The 20436-nt window shown below is 44.2% G+C and overlaps 1 protein-coding gene across 1 annotated transcript; it reads left to right on the top strand.

Annotated features, from left to right (window-relative positions):
- The first annotated feature begins 581 nt into the window (after positions 1–581).
- On the top strand, positions 582–17110 carry rab40c (RAB40c, member RAS oncogene family). The gene is made up of 7 exons (XM_026163967.2): positions 582–848; positions 1582–1763; positions 8075–8135; positions 11796–11856; positions 11930–12007; positions 15282–15504; positions 16005–17110. The coding sequence occupies exons 2-7, from the start codon at positions 1622–1624 to the stop codon at positions 16277–16279; spliced, it is 840 nt and encodes a 279-aa protein (XP_026019752.1). The 5' UTR covers positions 582–848; positions 1582–1621; the 3' UTR covers positions 16280–17110.
- The last annotated feature ends 3326 nt before the right edge of the window (positions 17111–20436 follow it).

Raw genomic sequence — 20436 nt, 5'->3', positions numbered from 1 at the left:
AAAATATCTTATATATCTTCTCTTTATAGTTTTGCTGAACTGAATAAACAAAGAAATAAGTGGTGGAATGAATAAGAGAAAATATTAATACATAAATAAGTAAGTGGTACGGTGTTATTTATGCATTCATATATTTGTTTATATATTGTTTTACTCTTTAACCTAATTTCGTCCATATTCATTTTCCTATCGATTTCTTTTTCATACTGCAGTCTGCACGCACTGAAAAGAATACAGAAGTATACCGTTTATGCATGTATTTATTTCTCGTCCTTCTGCTTGTTTCCTCGGTTATTTTCTGTTTTTCTCACTGACGGGGCGCAGCTTTGATTTGATCCAGTTTGTCCCACGTGATGAGAATTTTCTGCCTTTGTTCTGTTTACACTCACAGAGAAATGAATCATCTTTGTTGTGCACATTCTCTCAGCGCCATCTGCGCGGCGTTGACAGCACGCGTTGATGGGTATTTCCATTGTCCAATGGAAGCCGCGGCTCGTGTCGGCGCGGACCCAATGGGCGGGGCGATGTTGTAGGTGGGCGGGGACAGCAGAGAGCACGGATCTGTCAGCGCTGAACTCGGTCAGTCGTCGCTGTATCCGTGAGCAGCACTGAGGGGCTTTATGTGTGGTTATGACTGAGGATAATGGAGAAAAATGGAAACAGCACGGACTGAGATCACTCACAGAGATTTGGACTGGACGTAGATGCTCCGCGGCCTTTTGATTCCGCCACAGATGTGGGAATTTTCTGGATTACAGTGAAGTTACTGGAATCTTTGTCATCTCGGTCTGAAGAAAGCCATCCAGGCGGCCTGAAATCACTCGGACTCCAGCTGAAGCCCAGCCGCGGTTAGCTGCCTGTTACAAAGCAACATCGTTGTTTTATTCTGTAGAAAGTTATTCAATAAGCTAAACCTGTGCATGGCTAAAATTAGCGCTTTGGTGTCGTTATATGATTACTGTTTTAGCAGTCTGGGATAGCAGCAGCAGGGATAATAGCTAAGCTAGCTAGCGGGGCTGAGGCTAGTCTGTTGTTAGCCGGAAAGCTGCGCTGAAATGACAACAAAAAGACACCCTCCAGGTTTGAGAGTTTGATGTGTCACAAAAAAGATCTGCTTTAAAAATAAGCAACAGCTGCTAGACTTAGTTTAAAGTAAGAGCAGACAGTAATCATATTTTCTTGCAACTACAACAATCATTCCACAGCTCCAGTTACACTTTAAATATGTGCTTTAATCTTTAATCTCGCAAAGAAAAGTCTTTTGTTTTTTTTTTTTAACATAATTTTAAGTTGTCAGTGCCAGTTTTTCTTCCCTCCCAAAACTATTATTGCTCTTATCTTTAAACAATGTTTTACTTTCCACAACCACATTTTTGGCAGCCAAACAGGACATTCCTCTGAGACTGTGACCCCCTTTTTCCTATTTTTTTTCTTTGCCTGAAATTAAACTACCTACAGTTTTGAAGACTGTTAGCAGGCAAAACAAAGACTCCCAGACCCGCATGCGGGACATTCATGGCATAACAGACTGTGTATCAGGGAATAGCAACGCGTAAGGGTGCTGTTTGGTTTCCCCTTCAGCTTCTTGGAGACTACTCCCTCGACCTCCATGTGAGACAGGATGGGCAGCCAGGGCAGCCCAGTGAAAAGCTACGACTACCTGCTGAAGTTCCTCCTGGTAGGAGACAGCGACGTGGGCAAAGGCGAGATCCTGGACAGCCTGCAGGATGGATCTGCAGAGTCCCCTTACGCTTACAGTAGTGGTGAGTCACTCCCACCTCAGCTGATCGGGCTCCTGCTGGCTCATCACTGAAGTCCTGAACATACAAGCTGCGCACGCCACCACCGCTGCTGCTGTGGAGAGCGTACAATGACACATTCACATACACTGAACTTCACAACACAGCAGTGAGTCAGGCGGTCATGGATGTGTGTGCGCATTGTTGTTGCACATAGTGGATAAACAATGCTTTCTCTGATGTCAGTGTAAAAACAGGTTATTATTCAGTGAGCGTAGTTCCTCTTCTTATTCCTAAACACCTTCAGCGGCGGCCAACTGTGGGGGAAAAAACAGAGCCGGCCGTGTTTTAGTTTAACAACATCATCTGTTTTTGAGCTGCTATGGAGGTCAGAAGGTCTCACCTTCAGTGTAGGAGTTCAGTGAGGTGTAACTGAAATAAATGTCTCTCTAATAGATCTCTGATCAACTAACTGCAGCTCCAGAAGTGTGAAACAGACTAAACATGAAAACATTTTTATGACTCATTCATCACCAACAGCATACATGCAAATTCCCGACACAGTGGGAAGCATTTTCAGCTGGAACTTTGCTGCACAGCTTCATCTGATGGCATTAATAAAATATAACTGAACAGGTTTCATGTATAAAATGTATTCCTAACTCTCTGTTGCACTTAGAGCATACTGTCAGACGAGTCAGTGGAAACCAGGAGTCTTTAAACAGAAACTCACAGAACGTAACCTGGGATGAAGCTAAGGTCATGACAGTGGCGCCTGTTATACTCACCTTTTTCATCCTTGTCACTGCCACAAGGCGCACTTTGGTGTCATTTTGGCCACTCGTGCCACCACAAAATACAACTTCACAACTTTACTAGTGCAAAAAAACCATCCATTTATTTTCACTTAAACAAGCTGCTGTTTTTTATGTGCATTAAAGTTATATAAACATTTAACAGTGCAAATGCAAATTCCTTGATGAAAGTTTAACCAAAAGGCATCTCCAGTAGAAATGTGCTGACATATCCTGAGTTAACCATGTATAATATCCACTGAAGTTAAAAAGAGGAGCTTTGCAACATTAAACTGCAGTGTGCAGTACATATTTTTCGGACCATAAGGTGCACGGGATTATAAGGCACATTAAGCAAAACAAAGCAGTCAGATAAATCAAACTTTATTCAGCTCATTCTTCTTGCTTCCTCCACTTCTGTACCATTGATTCATTAATGTTGAATTCTATCACAGCGGCTCTGTTCCCATGTTGTTGCAGTATATTAATGACTAACCTCGTATTGTGGATGGATTATCTCAGTTGTTCTGACTGAAGTTTGGTCCGTTTACAGCATCCTGCCATGCGATTGCATTTGTCCCTAACCATCAGGAACCTTCACGTTAACTTTTATCGAGGGGAAAAAAGTTTCACTGTTTATGTTATGCTAACATAGCTGTGTAGCTAGCGATCACGTAGCACATCGTTATATAGCAGTTAGCCCAACTTCAGTAACCCTACAAATGTCACTGCTGTTTAGTTTTCTGTCTTCATTTATGTTGGAAGTGATAACAGAGCTGTATGTTTATTTTTTTCAGAAATCTCTCAGTCAGAACATGCTATATCATGTTTAGGTAACTAGCGAAACTAGCGAGCTAACTTCCGCTAACGTCTAACTCCGTTAGAAGTATAGCGGGAAGGAGCGCTCAGCCGTCGGGTCTCCAGCTGTCCGTCTGTAATCAAGGTATTATACTTTTTGTGGACATGGTCAGCTGAGGGATGAGCAGTCATTCCTGTTATCCTTCTTTGAAGAGTGCCACCTGGGGCGTATACATAGTTGGTGCACTGATCCAATTTATTCTGTTTCCGATACAATGCCAGCGGCTTTGCTTCAGTATCTGCAGACACCAATTCAATACCAGGGTACATTCAATAAGCTGGTATTTCAGTCAGAAGAAGAAGAAAATGGGAGTCACGTTTTTGTCATTAGAGTCAACTTGATGTTTATTAATGAAATAAATGATAACAAGTAAAGTGAAAAATGCACTCATCTCAGTGTGAGAGTATCCCTGTTGTTATTTTTGGCCTCATTAGTTTCACGGCTCTCAGTCTCACTGCGAGTGCACCTCCTCGCACACAGAGTGGAGCAGATGGAGACTGGAGGAGTAAACTAGTATGAATCCAGCTGACGACAGCCTGTTCTGTTAATATAGGTGCTATAAAAGCTTTAAACCACCTTTAAAAACAGACAAAGTGACAAACTTTTACATTTAAAAAATCACGACCATCAAAATGCTTTAAAGCTTCAGATGGAAACGAGCATTAATTATGACTAATTACCCGGTGAGAGTGCGTCTCCGGCACTGTGTCAGTCTGTTAGTCCAGCTTCAACTTTTCATTTACCTTCCAGTTCTTTGTTCCTCGCGCTAAACCCGCCGTCACTTTAGAAGATAAGGAGGAAGAGAATGAGCCGGCCTGCAAGCAGCAGCAGTGATGCTGTCAAGTGAACCAGTCCATCATAATAACAACACAATGGAGGGCTGAGCTTGGTCGAGTCCTTGGGGGATATTTCATTGTTGTGCACTGAAATAAGAAAGGTTTAAGAGCCTCATTTGTCTAACTGATGCGCTGAGATGTCTTTTCAGCTTTTTTTAATTGTCTTCTCTGCTAAAGCCTGCTGTTATCAGCCATGAAGCATATCTCAGATCAGGGGAAATTATTTGAAATCCTCTTAGAAATTATTAATGCACAGCAGCTGTGCCGCTAACTAGAACTAACGTCAGCCATGTTTTGCTTCTCTTTATTGCCTCAAAATGAAATCATTTTAAAATGTCGTTAATTACCCGACACGGCTCGAGCTTGCAAAGCAGCCTCTCTGAGACCGTGTTCCAGCAGTCTGATCATCAGGTTAACTCGTCTAGCTGCTTTTGAGGCTCCTAAACGCTGGAACAGCCTCCTCCTTCTGGCTGGTCGGCTTAAACGCAGTTCTTCCAGCATCACTGGGATATAGTTCAAAGAAATTAGACTAATGACATCCAGCAAGGATGGAAGTCATTTTGATGAATAAAAAGATTTACTTCATTTATCCCCAGATGTTTGGAAATTCCCAGATCTGGTTTTAATGTGCTCGTCACTGTTGTGACCTTCTGTCTTCTGCTTTGTTTGAACGAGAATAAGTTTAAAAAAGGGTTAAACCCTAATTCCTTATTATTCCTTGTTATCATTCAGTTCATAAGGATTGTTTGTAGAGACCCTCAGCATGAACACATGCATAGATTTGTGAACTCCAGTTATCCTCACCAGAGAAGAAGGTTGCGGTATGGATGAAACGGTGGGTTTGTGAACTGTTCGATCTATAATCGGTTTGATAATGAAAACAGTCGCCGTCTTCTCGTGCATCGCAGACATGTCTTTGTATCTTCTGTGCCGTTGATGGACGTCTGATTTGGGATCGATAAAGCACACAAACTCTAATGACAGAGCAGGAAATGTGACAGACCGGTCTATCCAGCTGGCACCCCCAAACCCGACAGCCAGCTAATCACAGCCTGAGGACAGCGTTATCCAATCAAAATCTGTCCTGATTTTCCCTTCTGAAATATTCAGGGTCCTCGCAGGCACTCTAGCCTGCCTTTGCCAGAGGGATGGAAATCAATAGCAGCGCTTCCGTCGGCACAAACATCCCCATCGAAGCTGCGATCCACTCTGCACTCCATATTTAATGAAGCTCTTTGAATTCTTTTGATCTTCCTCTCATCAAATGGGGCTGCTTCCTCTTTTACAGACTGTTTAGGAGCTGGCCTGACAGCGGGGCAGCAACAAACATTTCATCTGTCATCTGATCAGCTAGCAACAGTCCTGAGTGGATTTTTTTTGTTGTTTTTTAATGCAAAAACTGCTTCCTTCTCTAAGAAGTTGGTCCAAAACCTCAAAGCTGTTTCCTCTCTGATGGTAGAAACAGTTATGATATATACCAGGGTAGGCGTCTGTTCTTTAGTCCGTGGTCCTCCGTGTTAATTAGTTCCCAGTCCTGCAATAGGACGGGCATCGACTGCAGCTGGCGAGGGCAGCTCTGATCTGTAAGATGGAGAGAATCTCCAACTAGCAGGTGGAGAACTGGTTTATGTGCTGCTACACCGAGCTCACACTGAGCCAGCAGAGCAGACTCCACCAGCTTCAGTCCACAGTGGGACTTGGAGTTTGTCTGATTTATTTATTCTATGCTCACTGTTGTTGTTTCTGGGAAACGTCTGTTTTTCAAACTGGCTGGAAGTGAAGGGATCAAGTGGAGGAGAGGACCCCCGTCACAGCCAGGGTTTTATCACCTGCAGCTGTTGCAGTGAAACATTTAATCTGGCTTAGAGAGGCTGAAGTGTACCCATCTCCAAACACACACACGAACTGAGGGAGGGTCTCCGTGATGCTGCTTCGTCCTGTGGCACGATTCCTGAGACGCTGGGAGATGCAGTATTTATGATCACTCTCTGATGGTGTAAAACGGAAGAAGGTTCAGGTGAAAGCAGCTGATGAACTGCGCAGCTGGTCCATCAGTGTTTTCCTGCAGTATGGTCAGGGCTGGTAATGTGATATGTCTGCAGGTTTTATAAATGACAGATGGAAGTGCGCATTAAACTGAAATATGATGCATCAAGCTGCATTTTCATTGTGTTGGACTTGTGAATGAGACAGGAGCAGTCTGCAGCATGTCGGCTTGTGTTTAGTTTCTGGTGGAAAGAGTTTAACTGCGCAGCGCTTTTAGATGAGGCGCACTCATTTGCGACCATGTCAAAGCCTCTTCGACGCGGTCTGAGCAAAAGCTGAAAGCCTGAAGCTTCACACGTCTCTCCCACAAAGTGAGTCCGTTCCCAGAATAGAAGCAGTTTTCAGCTGAGACATTAGAGAAGCTATTGATTATCTGGGATGTCCTAAGTGCACCCTGGATATGAGGGGGAAGGAAGCGCTCGCTACGAAGCCCTGCACTCGCTCCGATTCAATTAGGCCAGCCTGAGCTCAGCACTTTAGCCCGGCAGCAGCTTGATGTTGCCGGGAAAATTGGAAGATCTTAGTAATGTGGTCCTGCTAACCGCCGGAGGCTGACACAGTAACATTTGATAGAGCTATTGTCTCTTTCATTAGTGTTAATAATGGCTGTGGATTGAAGATTCGCTGAGCTTTGCCTTAAAGGGCAGCGAGGAAAAGTGAAACTGTGGGAATGTAACGCAGGACTTGTCTGTGTGAATACTTTTACATGTTTCTGTGGTACAGTGAAGAACATTCATGAGAATTTCATGAGTTTCAAAGAGTTTTACTGAGAAACAAAGAGTCCTTATTTACAGTGTTCGCCCTTCTTATCAGAGCTCCAGGCTGACCCGTTTGTGTGCTTCTGCTCTTTAAAGGCTGAACATACCAAACACAAATAACTTCTTCCAGGAGAAGTTTGGTGGCGGTGTCTGAAGTGAGAACTTTCATTATCAAATAACCTTATAGATCCACAGTCAGGAAACATCCCTGATCATAATCCAGTCTGTGGTCAGCCTTTAGGATTATTTTAAACTGTGAATCATGCAAAGCTAATTAGACTCCAGGATAAAAACACAAAAACCATTTAGTGACACGAGAACCTGTTGAGCGAAAAGATAAACATCTTATCAGAGGTGAGAATCGGAGTATTCAGTGGCTCACCTGTGAGGCCTCAGGTGGAAGCAGGCTCAGTGCAAACCTCAGGAACATGTCCAGACGTGGCGCGGTGGGGTGGCAGGTGTAGCGGTCTGACAGGTTTGTCAGAGCAGAGCTGAACAACAAGGACAGAACAGAACGAGCTGTTAGCTGTGTGTGGCGCCGCGCCACAGTCCGCCTCCATCACAATGGCTAAACGGTAAACGTGGTGTGTAAAGGCTCGTTACAGGTCACACGCAAAAGTTTGTCACGGCATTTTGTGATGGACGGATGAAGGTGTAATGGCTAAAACGGAAACTCAGCTGAAGGATCAGGTGAAGCTTTCAGTCCCAACGTTATGGCAGCACAGCAAAGCGTTAAACTGCCACCTGATTATTTAGGAGTTGATATTTTCTGTTATGCAACTGAAGCCATATGAAATACACTGTTTAGATATAGAATCAGAGCCATGAAAGAGCGGCGTTGTGTTTGTTATCATTCCTAAACACGTGGTTGGGACATTTTTAAAGAACGTCACGGTCGTCTGCGTCGTGTTTCAAGTGTTCATGGTGATGATGAGTCACTTCCTCCAGCCTCTCTCTGACTGAGTATTGTACTTGATTGATTTTTATCGTTTTCTGTGCTTCTATCTCCCTAATGTCCATCTCTCGCTCTCCTCTTGTCCAGGTATCGACTACAAAACCACCACTATTCTCCTGGACGGCAGGAGAGTGAAGCTGGAGCTGTGGTAAGGACACGGTTTTATTTTTGTATTTTTTCTTGCATCCACTCTAAAATCCTGCAGTATGTGTCTGTGGCCTGAAGCCAGAGTTTGGTCACATTAAAGCAGAAATGGAGCATGCCTTTGGTTTAGTGAGGAATGGGAAAAGTTTTTATTGATAGCAGTTTTTTTTTCTTTCTGTTTTCTGTGTTTGGAAAAACAGTTTTATTGTCTCTAAGTCTGAACACAGAGTTGGAGGGAATGAAGAGAAGAAGTGAGGCATGTGACTCAGTTACTGTTTATGTAGCTCGTTTAAAAGCAACAGGAGATGAGCCGAAGTGAGGGGAGCAAAGGCAGATTAACATTTAAGGGAATGTTTTTAAATTTGTAAAAATGAACAAATAGAAGAAGATTATATTAAACAGATTAAGTTTAAACTGGAGTAAAAACAGACTTTAACGATGGGTCTGAAAGTAAAGACTCTAAACTTACAACAGCAGGGACGAGGCCAAACATCACCTGTACAAACTGTGAGTCGTCTGTGGCGCTCCACACCATGCAAAGCATCACACGCTGTGTGGCTAGCATCATCACGCCTGTACAGAGAGTGGGTCAGTAATAAGTGGACTGGATTACAGCTTCTGTGTCAAAGTACTGCAGAACCGTCTTCCACCTCGCTTTGTTTACAACAGCACAGAAACTAGCAGACCACAGAGAACGGGCGCTAACGTGAAGCTGCACAATCAAACCAAAGCCAATGAATAGCTAGCAGCCTCCAGGAGAGAGGCAGTTCAGGAGGAAACCAGCTCGCATCAACTCCCATACAGGTGAAGTCATTTCCTTAGGAGGAAGTAAACAGCACCTCCACCTGCCAGTAGATGGTCCAGTAGATGTTTCTGAAGATAAAGAGGAATCTCACTGCAATGAAGACAGCTTTACTGGCACTACAGTCAGATCTGTTTCCCACGCTGAGTTTTTTCTTATCATCTTCCGTGTCTCAGCCCTTCTGTCACGTGCCCGTACTTTCAGCTCACAGCTTTCATAACTGCCATGATTTTAAAGCTGCGAGGTGCACGTGCACGGTCTCTTTGCACGCTGTCATGCCGGTGACGTAATCCTGTATCTGTGGAGTCGCAGCAGATTCACGTATTTGTCTGCAGTGCTAGGCGAGGCCTGTTTGGTGGAAGTAGGGCAAGGAATTCGACTCCTGAGGGGGGAACCGACGCCTCGTCTTCTGTGTGAAGAAAGAAGTTTGAAGGCAGCTGCGTGATGCAGGATCTTTATTTTGCTGCCTCAGTCTCGCCTCCTCTCCTCGCTGTTTTACAGTGTCAATATCCCGCTCTTCCTCTTCCTCTTTTTTTTTCCTTCATCCTCAGCGTCCTTTTTTTTCCTGTGTGGTGACTCGGGCTCCTCTGAGTCTCTGGGTTGGAAAACAGCAGATGCTGAAAACTTCTGGGATTATTATTACCATCAAATCCACGATAAGACCAAAAGCACAACATGAAATTGTTTCACCTAACAAGAATCACTTTGTTATTCTGAGGCTCCATGTTGTCCATTGTTTACATGTCCCCTCATTAGTTTACTGTGACTCAAGCCCACATACGCCGTCCTGGTGCCACGAATGCTCACCGGAGCACCAGACGTGGATTAATCTGCTGCTGAAAATAGTCCCCAACAAGCACAGGGACTATTTTCCTTGGGAAAACCATCAGCATGCAGCTGTTTTATGAACATTTGGGATTTTTTTAGAAGCACTTCAGTAAGGATGCAGTTCGTGAAGTTGGAGGTGTGCAGGCGTAAAGAAGCCAGAAAATGTTTGTTTTCTGGTACGCTGCACAACAGATGATCCTCTCAGACGGCAGCGCGTAGATGGACTGATGCTGCTTGGAAAAGCAGAGCAGCTGTTTTTTAAACCTGAAAAAAGAGATTTTATTCTCATTCCATGTGTCAATCCGGTTTGCATAAATCTGAGAATCATGAGTTCTCTGGTGTGTACAGCTCTGTGTGAGACTCACGTCTGACCTGCAGAGTATCTGAATAAATAAGTTACTGTGTTGGAGAATAAACCAGTCAGAACTATAAAGTGATTCTGAGTTTGAGCCAAACCCACAGCCTGCACTGATTATATGTAATTTAAACTGCCTTGAGTCTATTGTTATCTTGTGCCCACGGCTCAGACGTCCTTAGATTTACCATATTTTAAGTCTGTGTGCATGCAGTTGTAGGAATGTGCAGTCCTGCTGCCGCTCGCTGTAGTAGGAACTTCCTCACAGACACTTCACACAGTGGTGGGTTGGAAATGCAGTGTGTGAGATACAGCGAACGTCACAGGTTTAGATGCAAACAAAGACCCAGTCTGACCACAGACTGGGTCTAAACACTGAAGCCCCCACCACCATCGTCGTTACCGTCTGGCTGTCTTTTATTTATATATTGAACCCATGTTTGGATGACAGGGAGCCGTAAATGCACTGATAGTTTTATTATGCTTTTCTACTTTTACTGCTTCTGCACTACAAGCCACGTTCAAGAGCTCACACACACCTTAATGCAGCACTTTCTTCCCTGCTTTTAAGAGCCTGTTCTGTGTCACTCACACTTCAAATCGGCGCATCAGGAGCAATTTAGGATTGATCGTCTTGCCCGGGGACGCGTCTGTATGAGGACTGAGAGAGCTGGAGGTCGGATCTGACCTTCCTGCCGGCATCGGCTCGTTGAGCAGTCTGTTAGCACAGTACAGCCGTGTTATTTGTTAGATAATGAGTATAGTTAACCAGGTGGATTCATCCCCAGTGTAGTTGTTATTGAAGCATTAAATTTGCTTCTGATTTCCAGCTGAAGTTTGGGAGCTGTTTTATAATGCGTCCCTGTGGAAGTCTTGTTGGGCACGCACTCCATTCTGGGGTTTGTGTCATAACAGTAACTCCTTTCTAACATCAGGTGAAAGAGGAGAAAAATGCTGGCGCGTCGATGTAGAACTCGTGCTTGTGGAGGGGAAGGGTCCGGGCGTGAAACAATGGGAAAGACATTTTTTCCCCCAGAGTAATCTCCAGGCAGAGAACTTGGAGTGGATGTCATCACCCTGGAATGCAGAGTGAAGGGAAAACTCGAATCTTCTCAAAACTTAAAGTGCAATTGTGAAAAAGCCTGAGAGAGATCCAAACAGCCGTTCCCTCAGAGCTCCGTGACCCATTTAAACTTTGGTGCGCTCAGAAGTATTTTACCAGGAAACCATCAAAGTAGGCGGGACCTTTCACTCTTTAAGATGGTTTCAAAATCACTTCAGTGGTGGAAAAAAGTGCAGTCGTTTACTCATTTTATAAAAAATACTTAAAGCGACTCACAACCAAAGACCAAAGCACTCTTATCTTTGATCAAGTTGCACGTTTTGATATAAATTTGTGGCATTTGCGGCAGATCATGGAGGGTTTGGGTCAGAGCGCGAGCAGGCTGAAAGTGTTGTAGATAGAGGGATGAAGGGGATTGAGTTGCATGTTTTTGCCTCAGTTTGGAGGACCATCGCTGGCTCTGCTGAATCTGAAACCCCCAAAAAGAAGTCGGCTCAGATTTCCGTCCTGTTGGCTGAAGCCTGCTGCTTTGTGCTGTTTACCCCGAAAGCAGAAGAAGGATTTATCTGCTTGCAGCTGCACAGACCTGAGTGTTTAATGTGCTGCCTTTCCTCAGGGACACCTCGGGACAGGGCAGGTTCTGCACCATCTTTCGCTCGTACTCCCGCGGAGCTCAGGTGAGGAGCAAACAGCTGCATTCATTTAAATGCTGCTGGAGTTTGCACGCTGACATCGTTTGTCTCTCTTCAGGGGATCCTGCTGGTGTATGACATCACCAACAGGTGGTCCTTCGACGGCATCGACAGGTGGATCAGAGAGATCGATGAGGTGAGCGTTTGAGAGTTTGGCTTTGTTTCTAATGAATCCAGTCTGACCATGTGACCTACACCTGAGTTATTCTCTGCATTAGCATAAAGAGTTTGCACACACTTTGAGCCTGGTTTCTTTTCTACATCATGTCCTGCTGTGTTTAAAATGATTATTTAGTTTTAATTGATGCTCTTACTTTGATTTCAGATGTAAACAGGTGAGTTATAAAAACATTCTCCTCCTGTACTGTTGTTATGAAGGAGAAATTATCTGTAGAGACAAAACCGTTTCTGTGTCAGGCTGTAAACATGTTTATTTCTGTCGGGAGTCTCTGGGGAGTGACTAACTGCTGGAGCCTCTGCTGGACGTTAGAGGAACTGCAGCCTTTCTTGGCCGAGTCCTTTATAGAGATTCCTATAAACAAGCCGTAACACAAACCAGTGAACATCAGAGGAAAAAGGATAAAAAATAATATATGAACATCTAAACATATATTCAGGCAAATCTGGTGCAACATTTGTTGCAGAAAATTAGTGATCAAATATTTGAATCAGTTTACAGCCAGCAAACTGTCATCAGTTGTCATCTGTTTATGTTTCACCTTCCAGAGATTCTTGAGTCGACTATCTCGTTTTTATTTCTGTCCTTAAAAGTGTTTAATTCTGTGGAGGTGGAGCAGGAAAGGCCAAACGGGAACGCACATTCCAAAGGCCAAAATTACCAACACACACACACACACACAGACAAAGAGGACATCCTCTTTGTTTCCAAATCAGCAGGAAGGACACACACATACAAAGTAACTCACTGCTTACTCATATATGTTTTCTCAGCATCGAAGTTAAAGTGTAAGATCAAACTAATCTAAGATAATCCCTGCAAGATGAAAGATAAAATCTAATGCTGCAGGAACAGAAGAGGAAAGAAAAAACTGTAACACAGCAAAGTGTGCAGGGATGATGATGCAGCAGGTCCCTAATGACGGACGTTCAGCTTTAAAAAGTTTGAAATATTCAGATTTCCTGAAAGTCTGCAGTGCGTCTAATGCAAGTCCTGAAACCCCCAAATCTGTGATGCCTACAGCTACCAGAGTAGTTATGATAACGTTGTAGACCAATCAGCTCCTGTGCTGTGTGGATTTGCAACTTCTGGGTATGAAAAACAAAAACAAGCTTCTGTTCTGGCTCAGTCAGTCAGCATTTCCTGTTTGAAGCTTTAAATGTTTATATACATAAATCAGTACATATTAAAGACAGGAAATACTTTTAACAGTTCATCTGAGTGCTGTTTGAGTCTCATTTGCACCAAAAAGCACCGGGTCTAATGAAAAGTCACAGCCTTTAACTTTTGGCCGTGACCACATTCTTAAGAACTGCACAACAGATGCTGACACATAATTTTTCTGAATCCTCTGCTGTGCTTCTGTCTCCTTACAACAGTATTGTCATTTCATCTCATTTTCCCTTTTTTAAAAACTGATCTCAGATTAGAGGTGATGACTCACATTTCTGTCCTTCTTCTCCTGTTGATTAATGAGAACCGTTCTGGTCAAATAACCTCATCAATGAAATTTAAATCCTGCTGCTGTGAGGATACTAATACTATTACTAAATTGCACACATCATGATTTGCACAGCCAGCAGAAAATCTGTGAATTCAGCCGCAAGACGAGACACGATCAGCCTGCGAGGATGAATCCGATGCATCTGCCACTAAATGTGGTTAAAGAGCGGAGAAAAGTCCCAGAAGGTTTCAATGTGATTGTATTTGCAACGATAGGGCAAAATGAGATAATCTCACAATGGTAAAGAGTCCTTCTAAGATGGTTATCACTCCTGAGTCAGTTTGATTTTAAAATTTTCAAGCATAATGTTTTGAGCTGTCCAGCTAACAAACAGAGAAACTGAACCAATCACCTTCTTCTTCTTTTTCTCTGTAGTAGTAGTGTTCTTTATTTTAACAGGTCAGTTTTGAGATCTAATTTTAAGGGACACCGACACTTAAGAAAAGGATGTGCAAAAGGGGAAAGACAAATACATGTTCCAGTGTTTTTGTTGCTCACTTATAGGTTTGCAAAGTATTTAAATCCAGTTTTCAGTGTGAGTAAAACGTCCAACTAATGTTAGAAGTGTCCTGTGACCAGACAGTGTTATTATATTTAAACGCAACAGCAGGGGCTCAGATGTAAGATGAAGTAGTCTTATAAATAAACATCATGCAGTGCTGCTAAGCAGGACCATCTGGCTTCTTCATATACAGTACAGTAATAATATCACCATCACAGAGAAATTTGTAGGTTGCAAATTTATCGTGCGGGATCATTGGAAGAGCCGGTGGCATATGAGATGGTGTTTCTAATAGTGGAAAACACCTAAAGACGATGGCGACAGGATGTGCCAAACATGAATACAAACATCATCGCCACAATCAAGTCCAGATAAATTTTAGATTGTGGAATGATCTTACAACCTCGGAAAAGGGGAAAAAGATGTATTTCTTTAGCAAAATCCAACTTAATCTTCAGTTTTCTTGGTAGGTGTTCCACATGAGTCAGTGTGGTATCGACTCTGAGTCCGAGGTCTTTACACCAATCAAATTTTTACATTTTAATACCATGAAGGGTTTGAGTATAGACCAAATTATGGTTTTTAGTGACCTCACCAATAACGTGATTAGTTTTATCGTAGTTTAGAATACATTTACATTTGCTGAAATATTTCTTTAATGTATCAGCAGGCTGTAGTTTTGCAGTCATCAGGATAAGGGAAGATCCAGTGGTATATAACGCAGTGTCATCTGCGTAAAAATGTGCATTCGTTTTTGAGTCAAAGATGTAATAGAGTAAATAAAAGGTCCAAGAATACTTCCCTGTGTTCCACAGGGAAGTTCCACCTGCACTAATGACATCCATCCAGAGTCTGAAATAGTTACAGAAGTTTTATATACGTGAATAGCTGAGTACTTTTAAATAATATGATAAATAAAAGAGGACCAAGAATAGGTCCCTGTGGAACACCTGTACCAATGGCAAAGGTAGATGACGTCATTGGAGGTGGTCTGAGTGTGAAAAGTGAGCAGAAACTCTGAGAAGAAACAGATTAGTGGTGACGGTCACTGCAGTCATGTTTCATTCAGTTTGCAGAACAGACTGGGATGAATTAGAGAGAGGTACGCGCTGCATGCTGACGTCCTGTGCTTAACTTGCAAAACCCCTTTTTACTTTCAGGGACTTAAAGTTGCAAAAAGCACCAATAATCCAATTCAAACATCATCTCACTTTTTTTTCTCCCAGCATGCCCCAGGCGTGCCTCGGATCCTCGTGGGTAACCGTTTACATCTGGCTTTCAAGCGGCAAGTTCCCACCGAGCAGGCGAGGGCGTACGCCGAGAAGAATGGCATGACCTTCTTTGAAGTGAGCCCGCTGTGCAACTTCAACGTCATCGAGTCGTTCACGGAGCTGTCGCGCATCGTCCTCATGAGGCATGGCATGGAGAAGTTCTGGAGGCCCAACAGAGGTGGGTGGATGTGGAGCTGGGGTCATCAAAGTGAGGAAAGATGGGTTGTTAAACTGCACTTAAACTGGATTTTCACTACCGCCGAGAGCAAGAGAAAATGAGTCTGTGAAGCACTGTGGAGCCCATCAGCAGATGGATGTCATATCGCCACACAAGCTCAAACTAATTAATTTGAGCTCATTCCTGTCATCGCTCTGTCTCCTTCGTGTGTAATTACAGTATAAAGCAGTGGGAAGTGATGTCCTGCACGTCCTTTGAGACTTTATAGAGAACAGAGTCGGGCTCAGTGTGCTGAAACTCGCCTCTTTCAGTCTGAGCTTCCTCCTGTGTGTCAGTCCTCAGTTTATTTGAGGCAATAAGAGTCGAAAGAGGTCTGATTTCTCTAGTTTTGTTACAATCTGTTCATAAATCGGTAATAAAAAGCATTTATCTAAAACCTGACATTTTCCCTTAACGGATGTTTGACGGTAACCTCGTCTCTGTGCCCTCCCTCTCTGCAGTCTTCAGCCTGCAGGACCTCTGCTGCAGAGCCATCGTGTCCTGCACGCCGGTCCACCTCATCGATAAGCTCCCGCTGCCCGTCGCAATCAAGTCCCACCTCAAGTCCTTCTCCATGGCCAACGGAATGAATGCCGTCATGATGCACGGACGCTCCTACTCGCTGGCCAACCCAGCCGGCGGCTCCAAAGGCAACAGCCTGAAGCGCTCAAAGTCTATCCGTCCGCCGCAGAGCCCGCCGCAGAACTGCACCCGCAGCAACTGTAAGATCTCCTAACAAGCGCCGCTCCCCGGATCGCAGCTTGGAGCGGGCGTGGGATCAGGAGACAGATGTGCAGGGTGTCGTTAGCTGGAGGAAATCCCTGAACCCGAAGAGCAGGAATGATGGATAAAGGGATGCATGAGCGCTACCTCCCACCTACACGAGGTCATGTTTCAAGTGTTTAATGTTCTTTGCAGGTGAAGGGGGAGGGGTTCGAATGGTGCCTCAGGAAATTTAGAGAGTAACTACAAATGTTTTGATCTTATTTACACTAAAACAAGAGGAAAAGACTCCAGAAACTCCTCCCTGCTGGAGAGGCTACTACATGAACAGAGATCCCTCACCAACGCATATTTCGTTACTCTACATGATGCACGCCGCTCAGTGTCTGTGCATCACCGCAGCCTTCACTCTCACACCTTTCCTGTTTCCTTTTTCTGTCCACACCTCCGATATTTTTTGTTCTATGACTGATAAGCTAACCATCAAAACACTAGAAAGGATCAGTCGCTTTTTGTCAGCACACGTGTTTTAAAGTGATTTTATATTATAAATCCACAGAGGTTTAGAGGCCCCACCCCCCCAACAAACCCCTGGAGGACCCGGCCCGAGCCGAGTCCAGACTTGTTAGTGTGCCTTGAGCCCAAGTGAACGAGCATGCAGCAGATAGATTGCTAAAAGCACAACAGTAACCATGAATTAGAAAGAGTTTCCTATTTTTAGTTTGCAGTCCCTTCAGCTTCTGATCTTCTGATGGACTCCATTTGTTGCTTAAATGCAGCCAAATGTGATGAATTATACTGAGGAATTTATTTTAAACACGCTTTTTATATACATTTTTTTAAGGAAAATGTGTTTGTTGTTCAATATTTCACATGTGACAGTCAGCCAATCAAATGTACAAACCCAAACTGAACTTTTCAGACAGGTGGAAATGTGCTTGGGACTATTTTCAGTGGAGGAGTGATCCACATTTGGTGTTCTAGTGTGGAGTGTGGTTATGTGTCAGTGGTGCATCTGTTTTCTTTTTCATCCGAGAGCTTCAGCGACTTGATTTTCCCCCCACTCCTTCCTGACATCGTGCTTTTCAGATTTCACGCCTCACCTGTCGTGTCGCACCTTTCTAACTCAGCAGAGTCTCGTCTGCGCTCACCTGCTGCTTCTCTGACAACGTGCCGCCGATCCAGACTCGCCTCGAAGCGATGCTCCACCCAAACGTGTTGGTAACGGAGCAGATAGTGACACTGCTGCAGTCCATTAATCCATGTGTTGGTTTCACTGAAAACAGCAACGTACGATAAGTTCAGCACGTTTAATGAAGCCTTCACATTCTGAATGTTTTCAGAGTTATCGCATCTTGAAGTACATCAGGGTGGATTAAGAACATTATACATGCGTCTCCTCACACTCGTGCACAAACTGTGACGCTGGGAGTGGGTTTAAAACCGATTCGTTTGCATTTTTTAACAGAGCTTCAACATCTTTTTAAGCCCTGGAAGTTTCACATGGATATGTCAGCTGTGACGGATCAAAAAATGCAGAATAACTGCAAATTTGGACCCTTTCCCATGTAATTAGAGGGCCTGTAACTCTGAAGATATTCATGTGTGATGGTAAAATTTTGCTTGGCTTCATTAAATAAACTAAAGTTATTGAACATAAAAAATTCAGCTGATTCTGAGAGACCCAGAGACGAGGGACCGAGTGATTTTTCATTAAATAATGCTGCTTTTCTGGGGTTTTATTGCATTTTAAACAGATTATTTGTGGTTTTTCGCTCTTTTATGACTCAATCGTCAGCTGAACCTCTAAATTGAGCACAAAGAAGTGAAGCAAATATATGGTGTCACCCTAATGGCTGCAGTGTCACAGTTGATCACTGATTAATAAAACCCAAATCACACTAACTTTGCTGAAAGATGTTCCAGCTGTCATTGAATTTCTCAGATTTTCACTGCAAAAAGTTCAAATTGAATGAACTTAAAGTCATAGAAGACAAAGAAAACCGGCCGATCGTGCAGATTTGAAAACTGCAAACTGTTAATTAGGAGCCAGAAGTAGCACAGAGGAAATCTCCACAGTGTTTTTGTGCTCAGATCTGAACGCGTGGGCAGAGAGCCTCAGCACGCAGCTTTTCTTTGGCCTAAAATGCAGTTTGAAGTTTCCCAACACGGCGCTGAAGCATCGGGGTGCTGTTTCCGATTAAAATGATCATATTTACTGTGATGAAGCTTGGCTCTGTCTGAAACGGTCCTGAAGCTCTGCTGCGACATGATTGGCTCACGTGTTTATGTTTTGGTTGCTGATTGGTGATTTTGGTGGATCGGCGATCACTCGGGCTTCGCTGAGTGTCGCGCCCGCTCTTTGTGTAACAACATGTTTGGTTTTATTTTCACGAGTTTAACCCGAGCACAGCTGCTGCTCTTCATTGGGTGGCGAGTCATTGTAACCATCCGGTCACATCTTTAACCCACACAGTCCCCTCAGCTGTTAGCTTACTGCGCTCCTGTGACTGCTGTAGCTGCGGGCGTCCCGCACGTCTGTCTGCGGAGGTGTTTCCATACGCTTCAGTCTGCCTGAGCTCTCGTGGGGAGAGGCAGCGACGCCCGAGACTTTCTGAAGCTGTTGATGATGTGACAGTTGAAGTTCTGATGAGGGCAAACAGGAAACCAGTCGCAGCGGCTGGTCAGGCTCGTGTTGCAGTGGAAACTTTCCAGTATTGATAGTAAACAGTGACCCGTGTTTATCGGAGCGCTCTGAATGTCACTCGCTGTCTTTCATAACCAACTCTCAGAGCAAAGTGTCAGCCGACAGGAACATTTTCATTTTAATCGACTCGTTTCACTTTTTGAGACGTCGCACAGAGCAGAACATTAATCGGGACATGTTAAAAATCTAAAAAGCCTTTCTCTCAGTGGAAGCATAAACAGTTTCATTTCAGGATGCTTAACTTCCTTTTTTATGCTGTTTGCAATTTTTTATTCTGTGGTTTGCGTCACATTTCAGAGAAAATCAATAATGTGTTTTTGATAAACTGCGACCAAATCAGTTTCCGCCCACTCAGAGTCTCAATCTGAAGATAAAATCTCGCCTTCATTTCCGTCACAACCATCAGCTCCTTTCACGAGTGACAAAAACTGCAGTGGTTAATAATTTAGACCCAGAAGGAGTCGGAGTTAGAAGACGACCGCGGTGTCAAATGTAGAAAAAAGCAGACGTGTGGCCGCGTATCGCACACGTCTGCTGGGATAACTTTTTACCTTTGCACGGCGTCATTAAATAAACCACTCAGCAGAAATCAGCTGACTCTGAGGGGGTCAGAGGTCAGGTGGGAGCGAGCTGCAGGTCCTTTCAGAGGACTGAAGCACAGACGTGTGTTCAGGATGTCTGCTGCTGGTTTTCCTGATGTTTGAAATACAAAACACAGCAGACTGCGTTTAAACGTGAGCTCTTGATAATTGAATTAAGCTGCGACCACGAGGGTGGAATTAAATGACCGTCCGCCTCGTGTTTGCCGTCCGTGTTCCCGCCCTGCTCGTCCTCCTGTCAGCGCAGCGTCGGCCTCCGTGCGCGAGCGGCCGCTCGTGTAGAAACGAGCCGGAACACGTGAAGTCTTCCGAGTCGCTGCGTTTTAAACTCCTCCGACTGGATCTCCCACGGGAACCAAAGCAGCAGGTCTTCTTCTCTCTCTGCCTCTGATCTGCACCGCCGCCTCCGCACGCTGTCCCATGATTCATAGCTGCTGAATAATAGATGCTCCTTTCATAGATCTCTGAAGAGCTTCATCTCTGTCTCTTTCTTCCTCTCTGCTCGCTGCGTGGTTTGTTTCCTCCTCAGTTTCTGCTTCTGCCTTCTTTTCCTTCGTTTTTTCTCTGCGCTTCGTTCCAGGTTTTGTGGCGTCTCTTCAGGCGGTCGGTGGGAGCGCCCTCTCCATCCGCTCGGTTTTGTTTTGTCTCCTTTCTAACCTTTAATGATGCCCGCCACTGATCCAGAGTCAGATTATTCCTCCACCACACACATTAACTGTAGTTCCAGCAGCACCCTCAGGACCAGCCTAATGTTCTCTAAGAATAGCCAAACCATGAGATGAGTCTTGTTTATGGTGGTTTAATGTTCACTGATCTCAGCCCAGTAAACAGCATCTGTGCTCGGCCTCTCACTGAAAGTGTTTT

This window comes from Astatotilapia calliptera, chromosome 4 (genome assembly GCF_964374335.1).
Source record: "Astatotilapia calliptera chromosome 4, fAstCal68.1, whole genome shotgun sequence".
Lineage (NCBI taxonomy): Eukaryota > Metazoa > Chordata > Actinopteri > Cichliformes > Cichlidae > Astatotilapia > Astatotilapia calliptera.
This window is presented reverse-complemented; position numbering and strand designations above follow the sequence as displayed.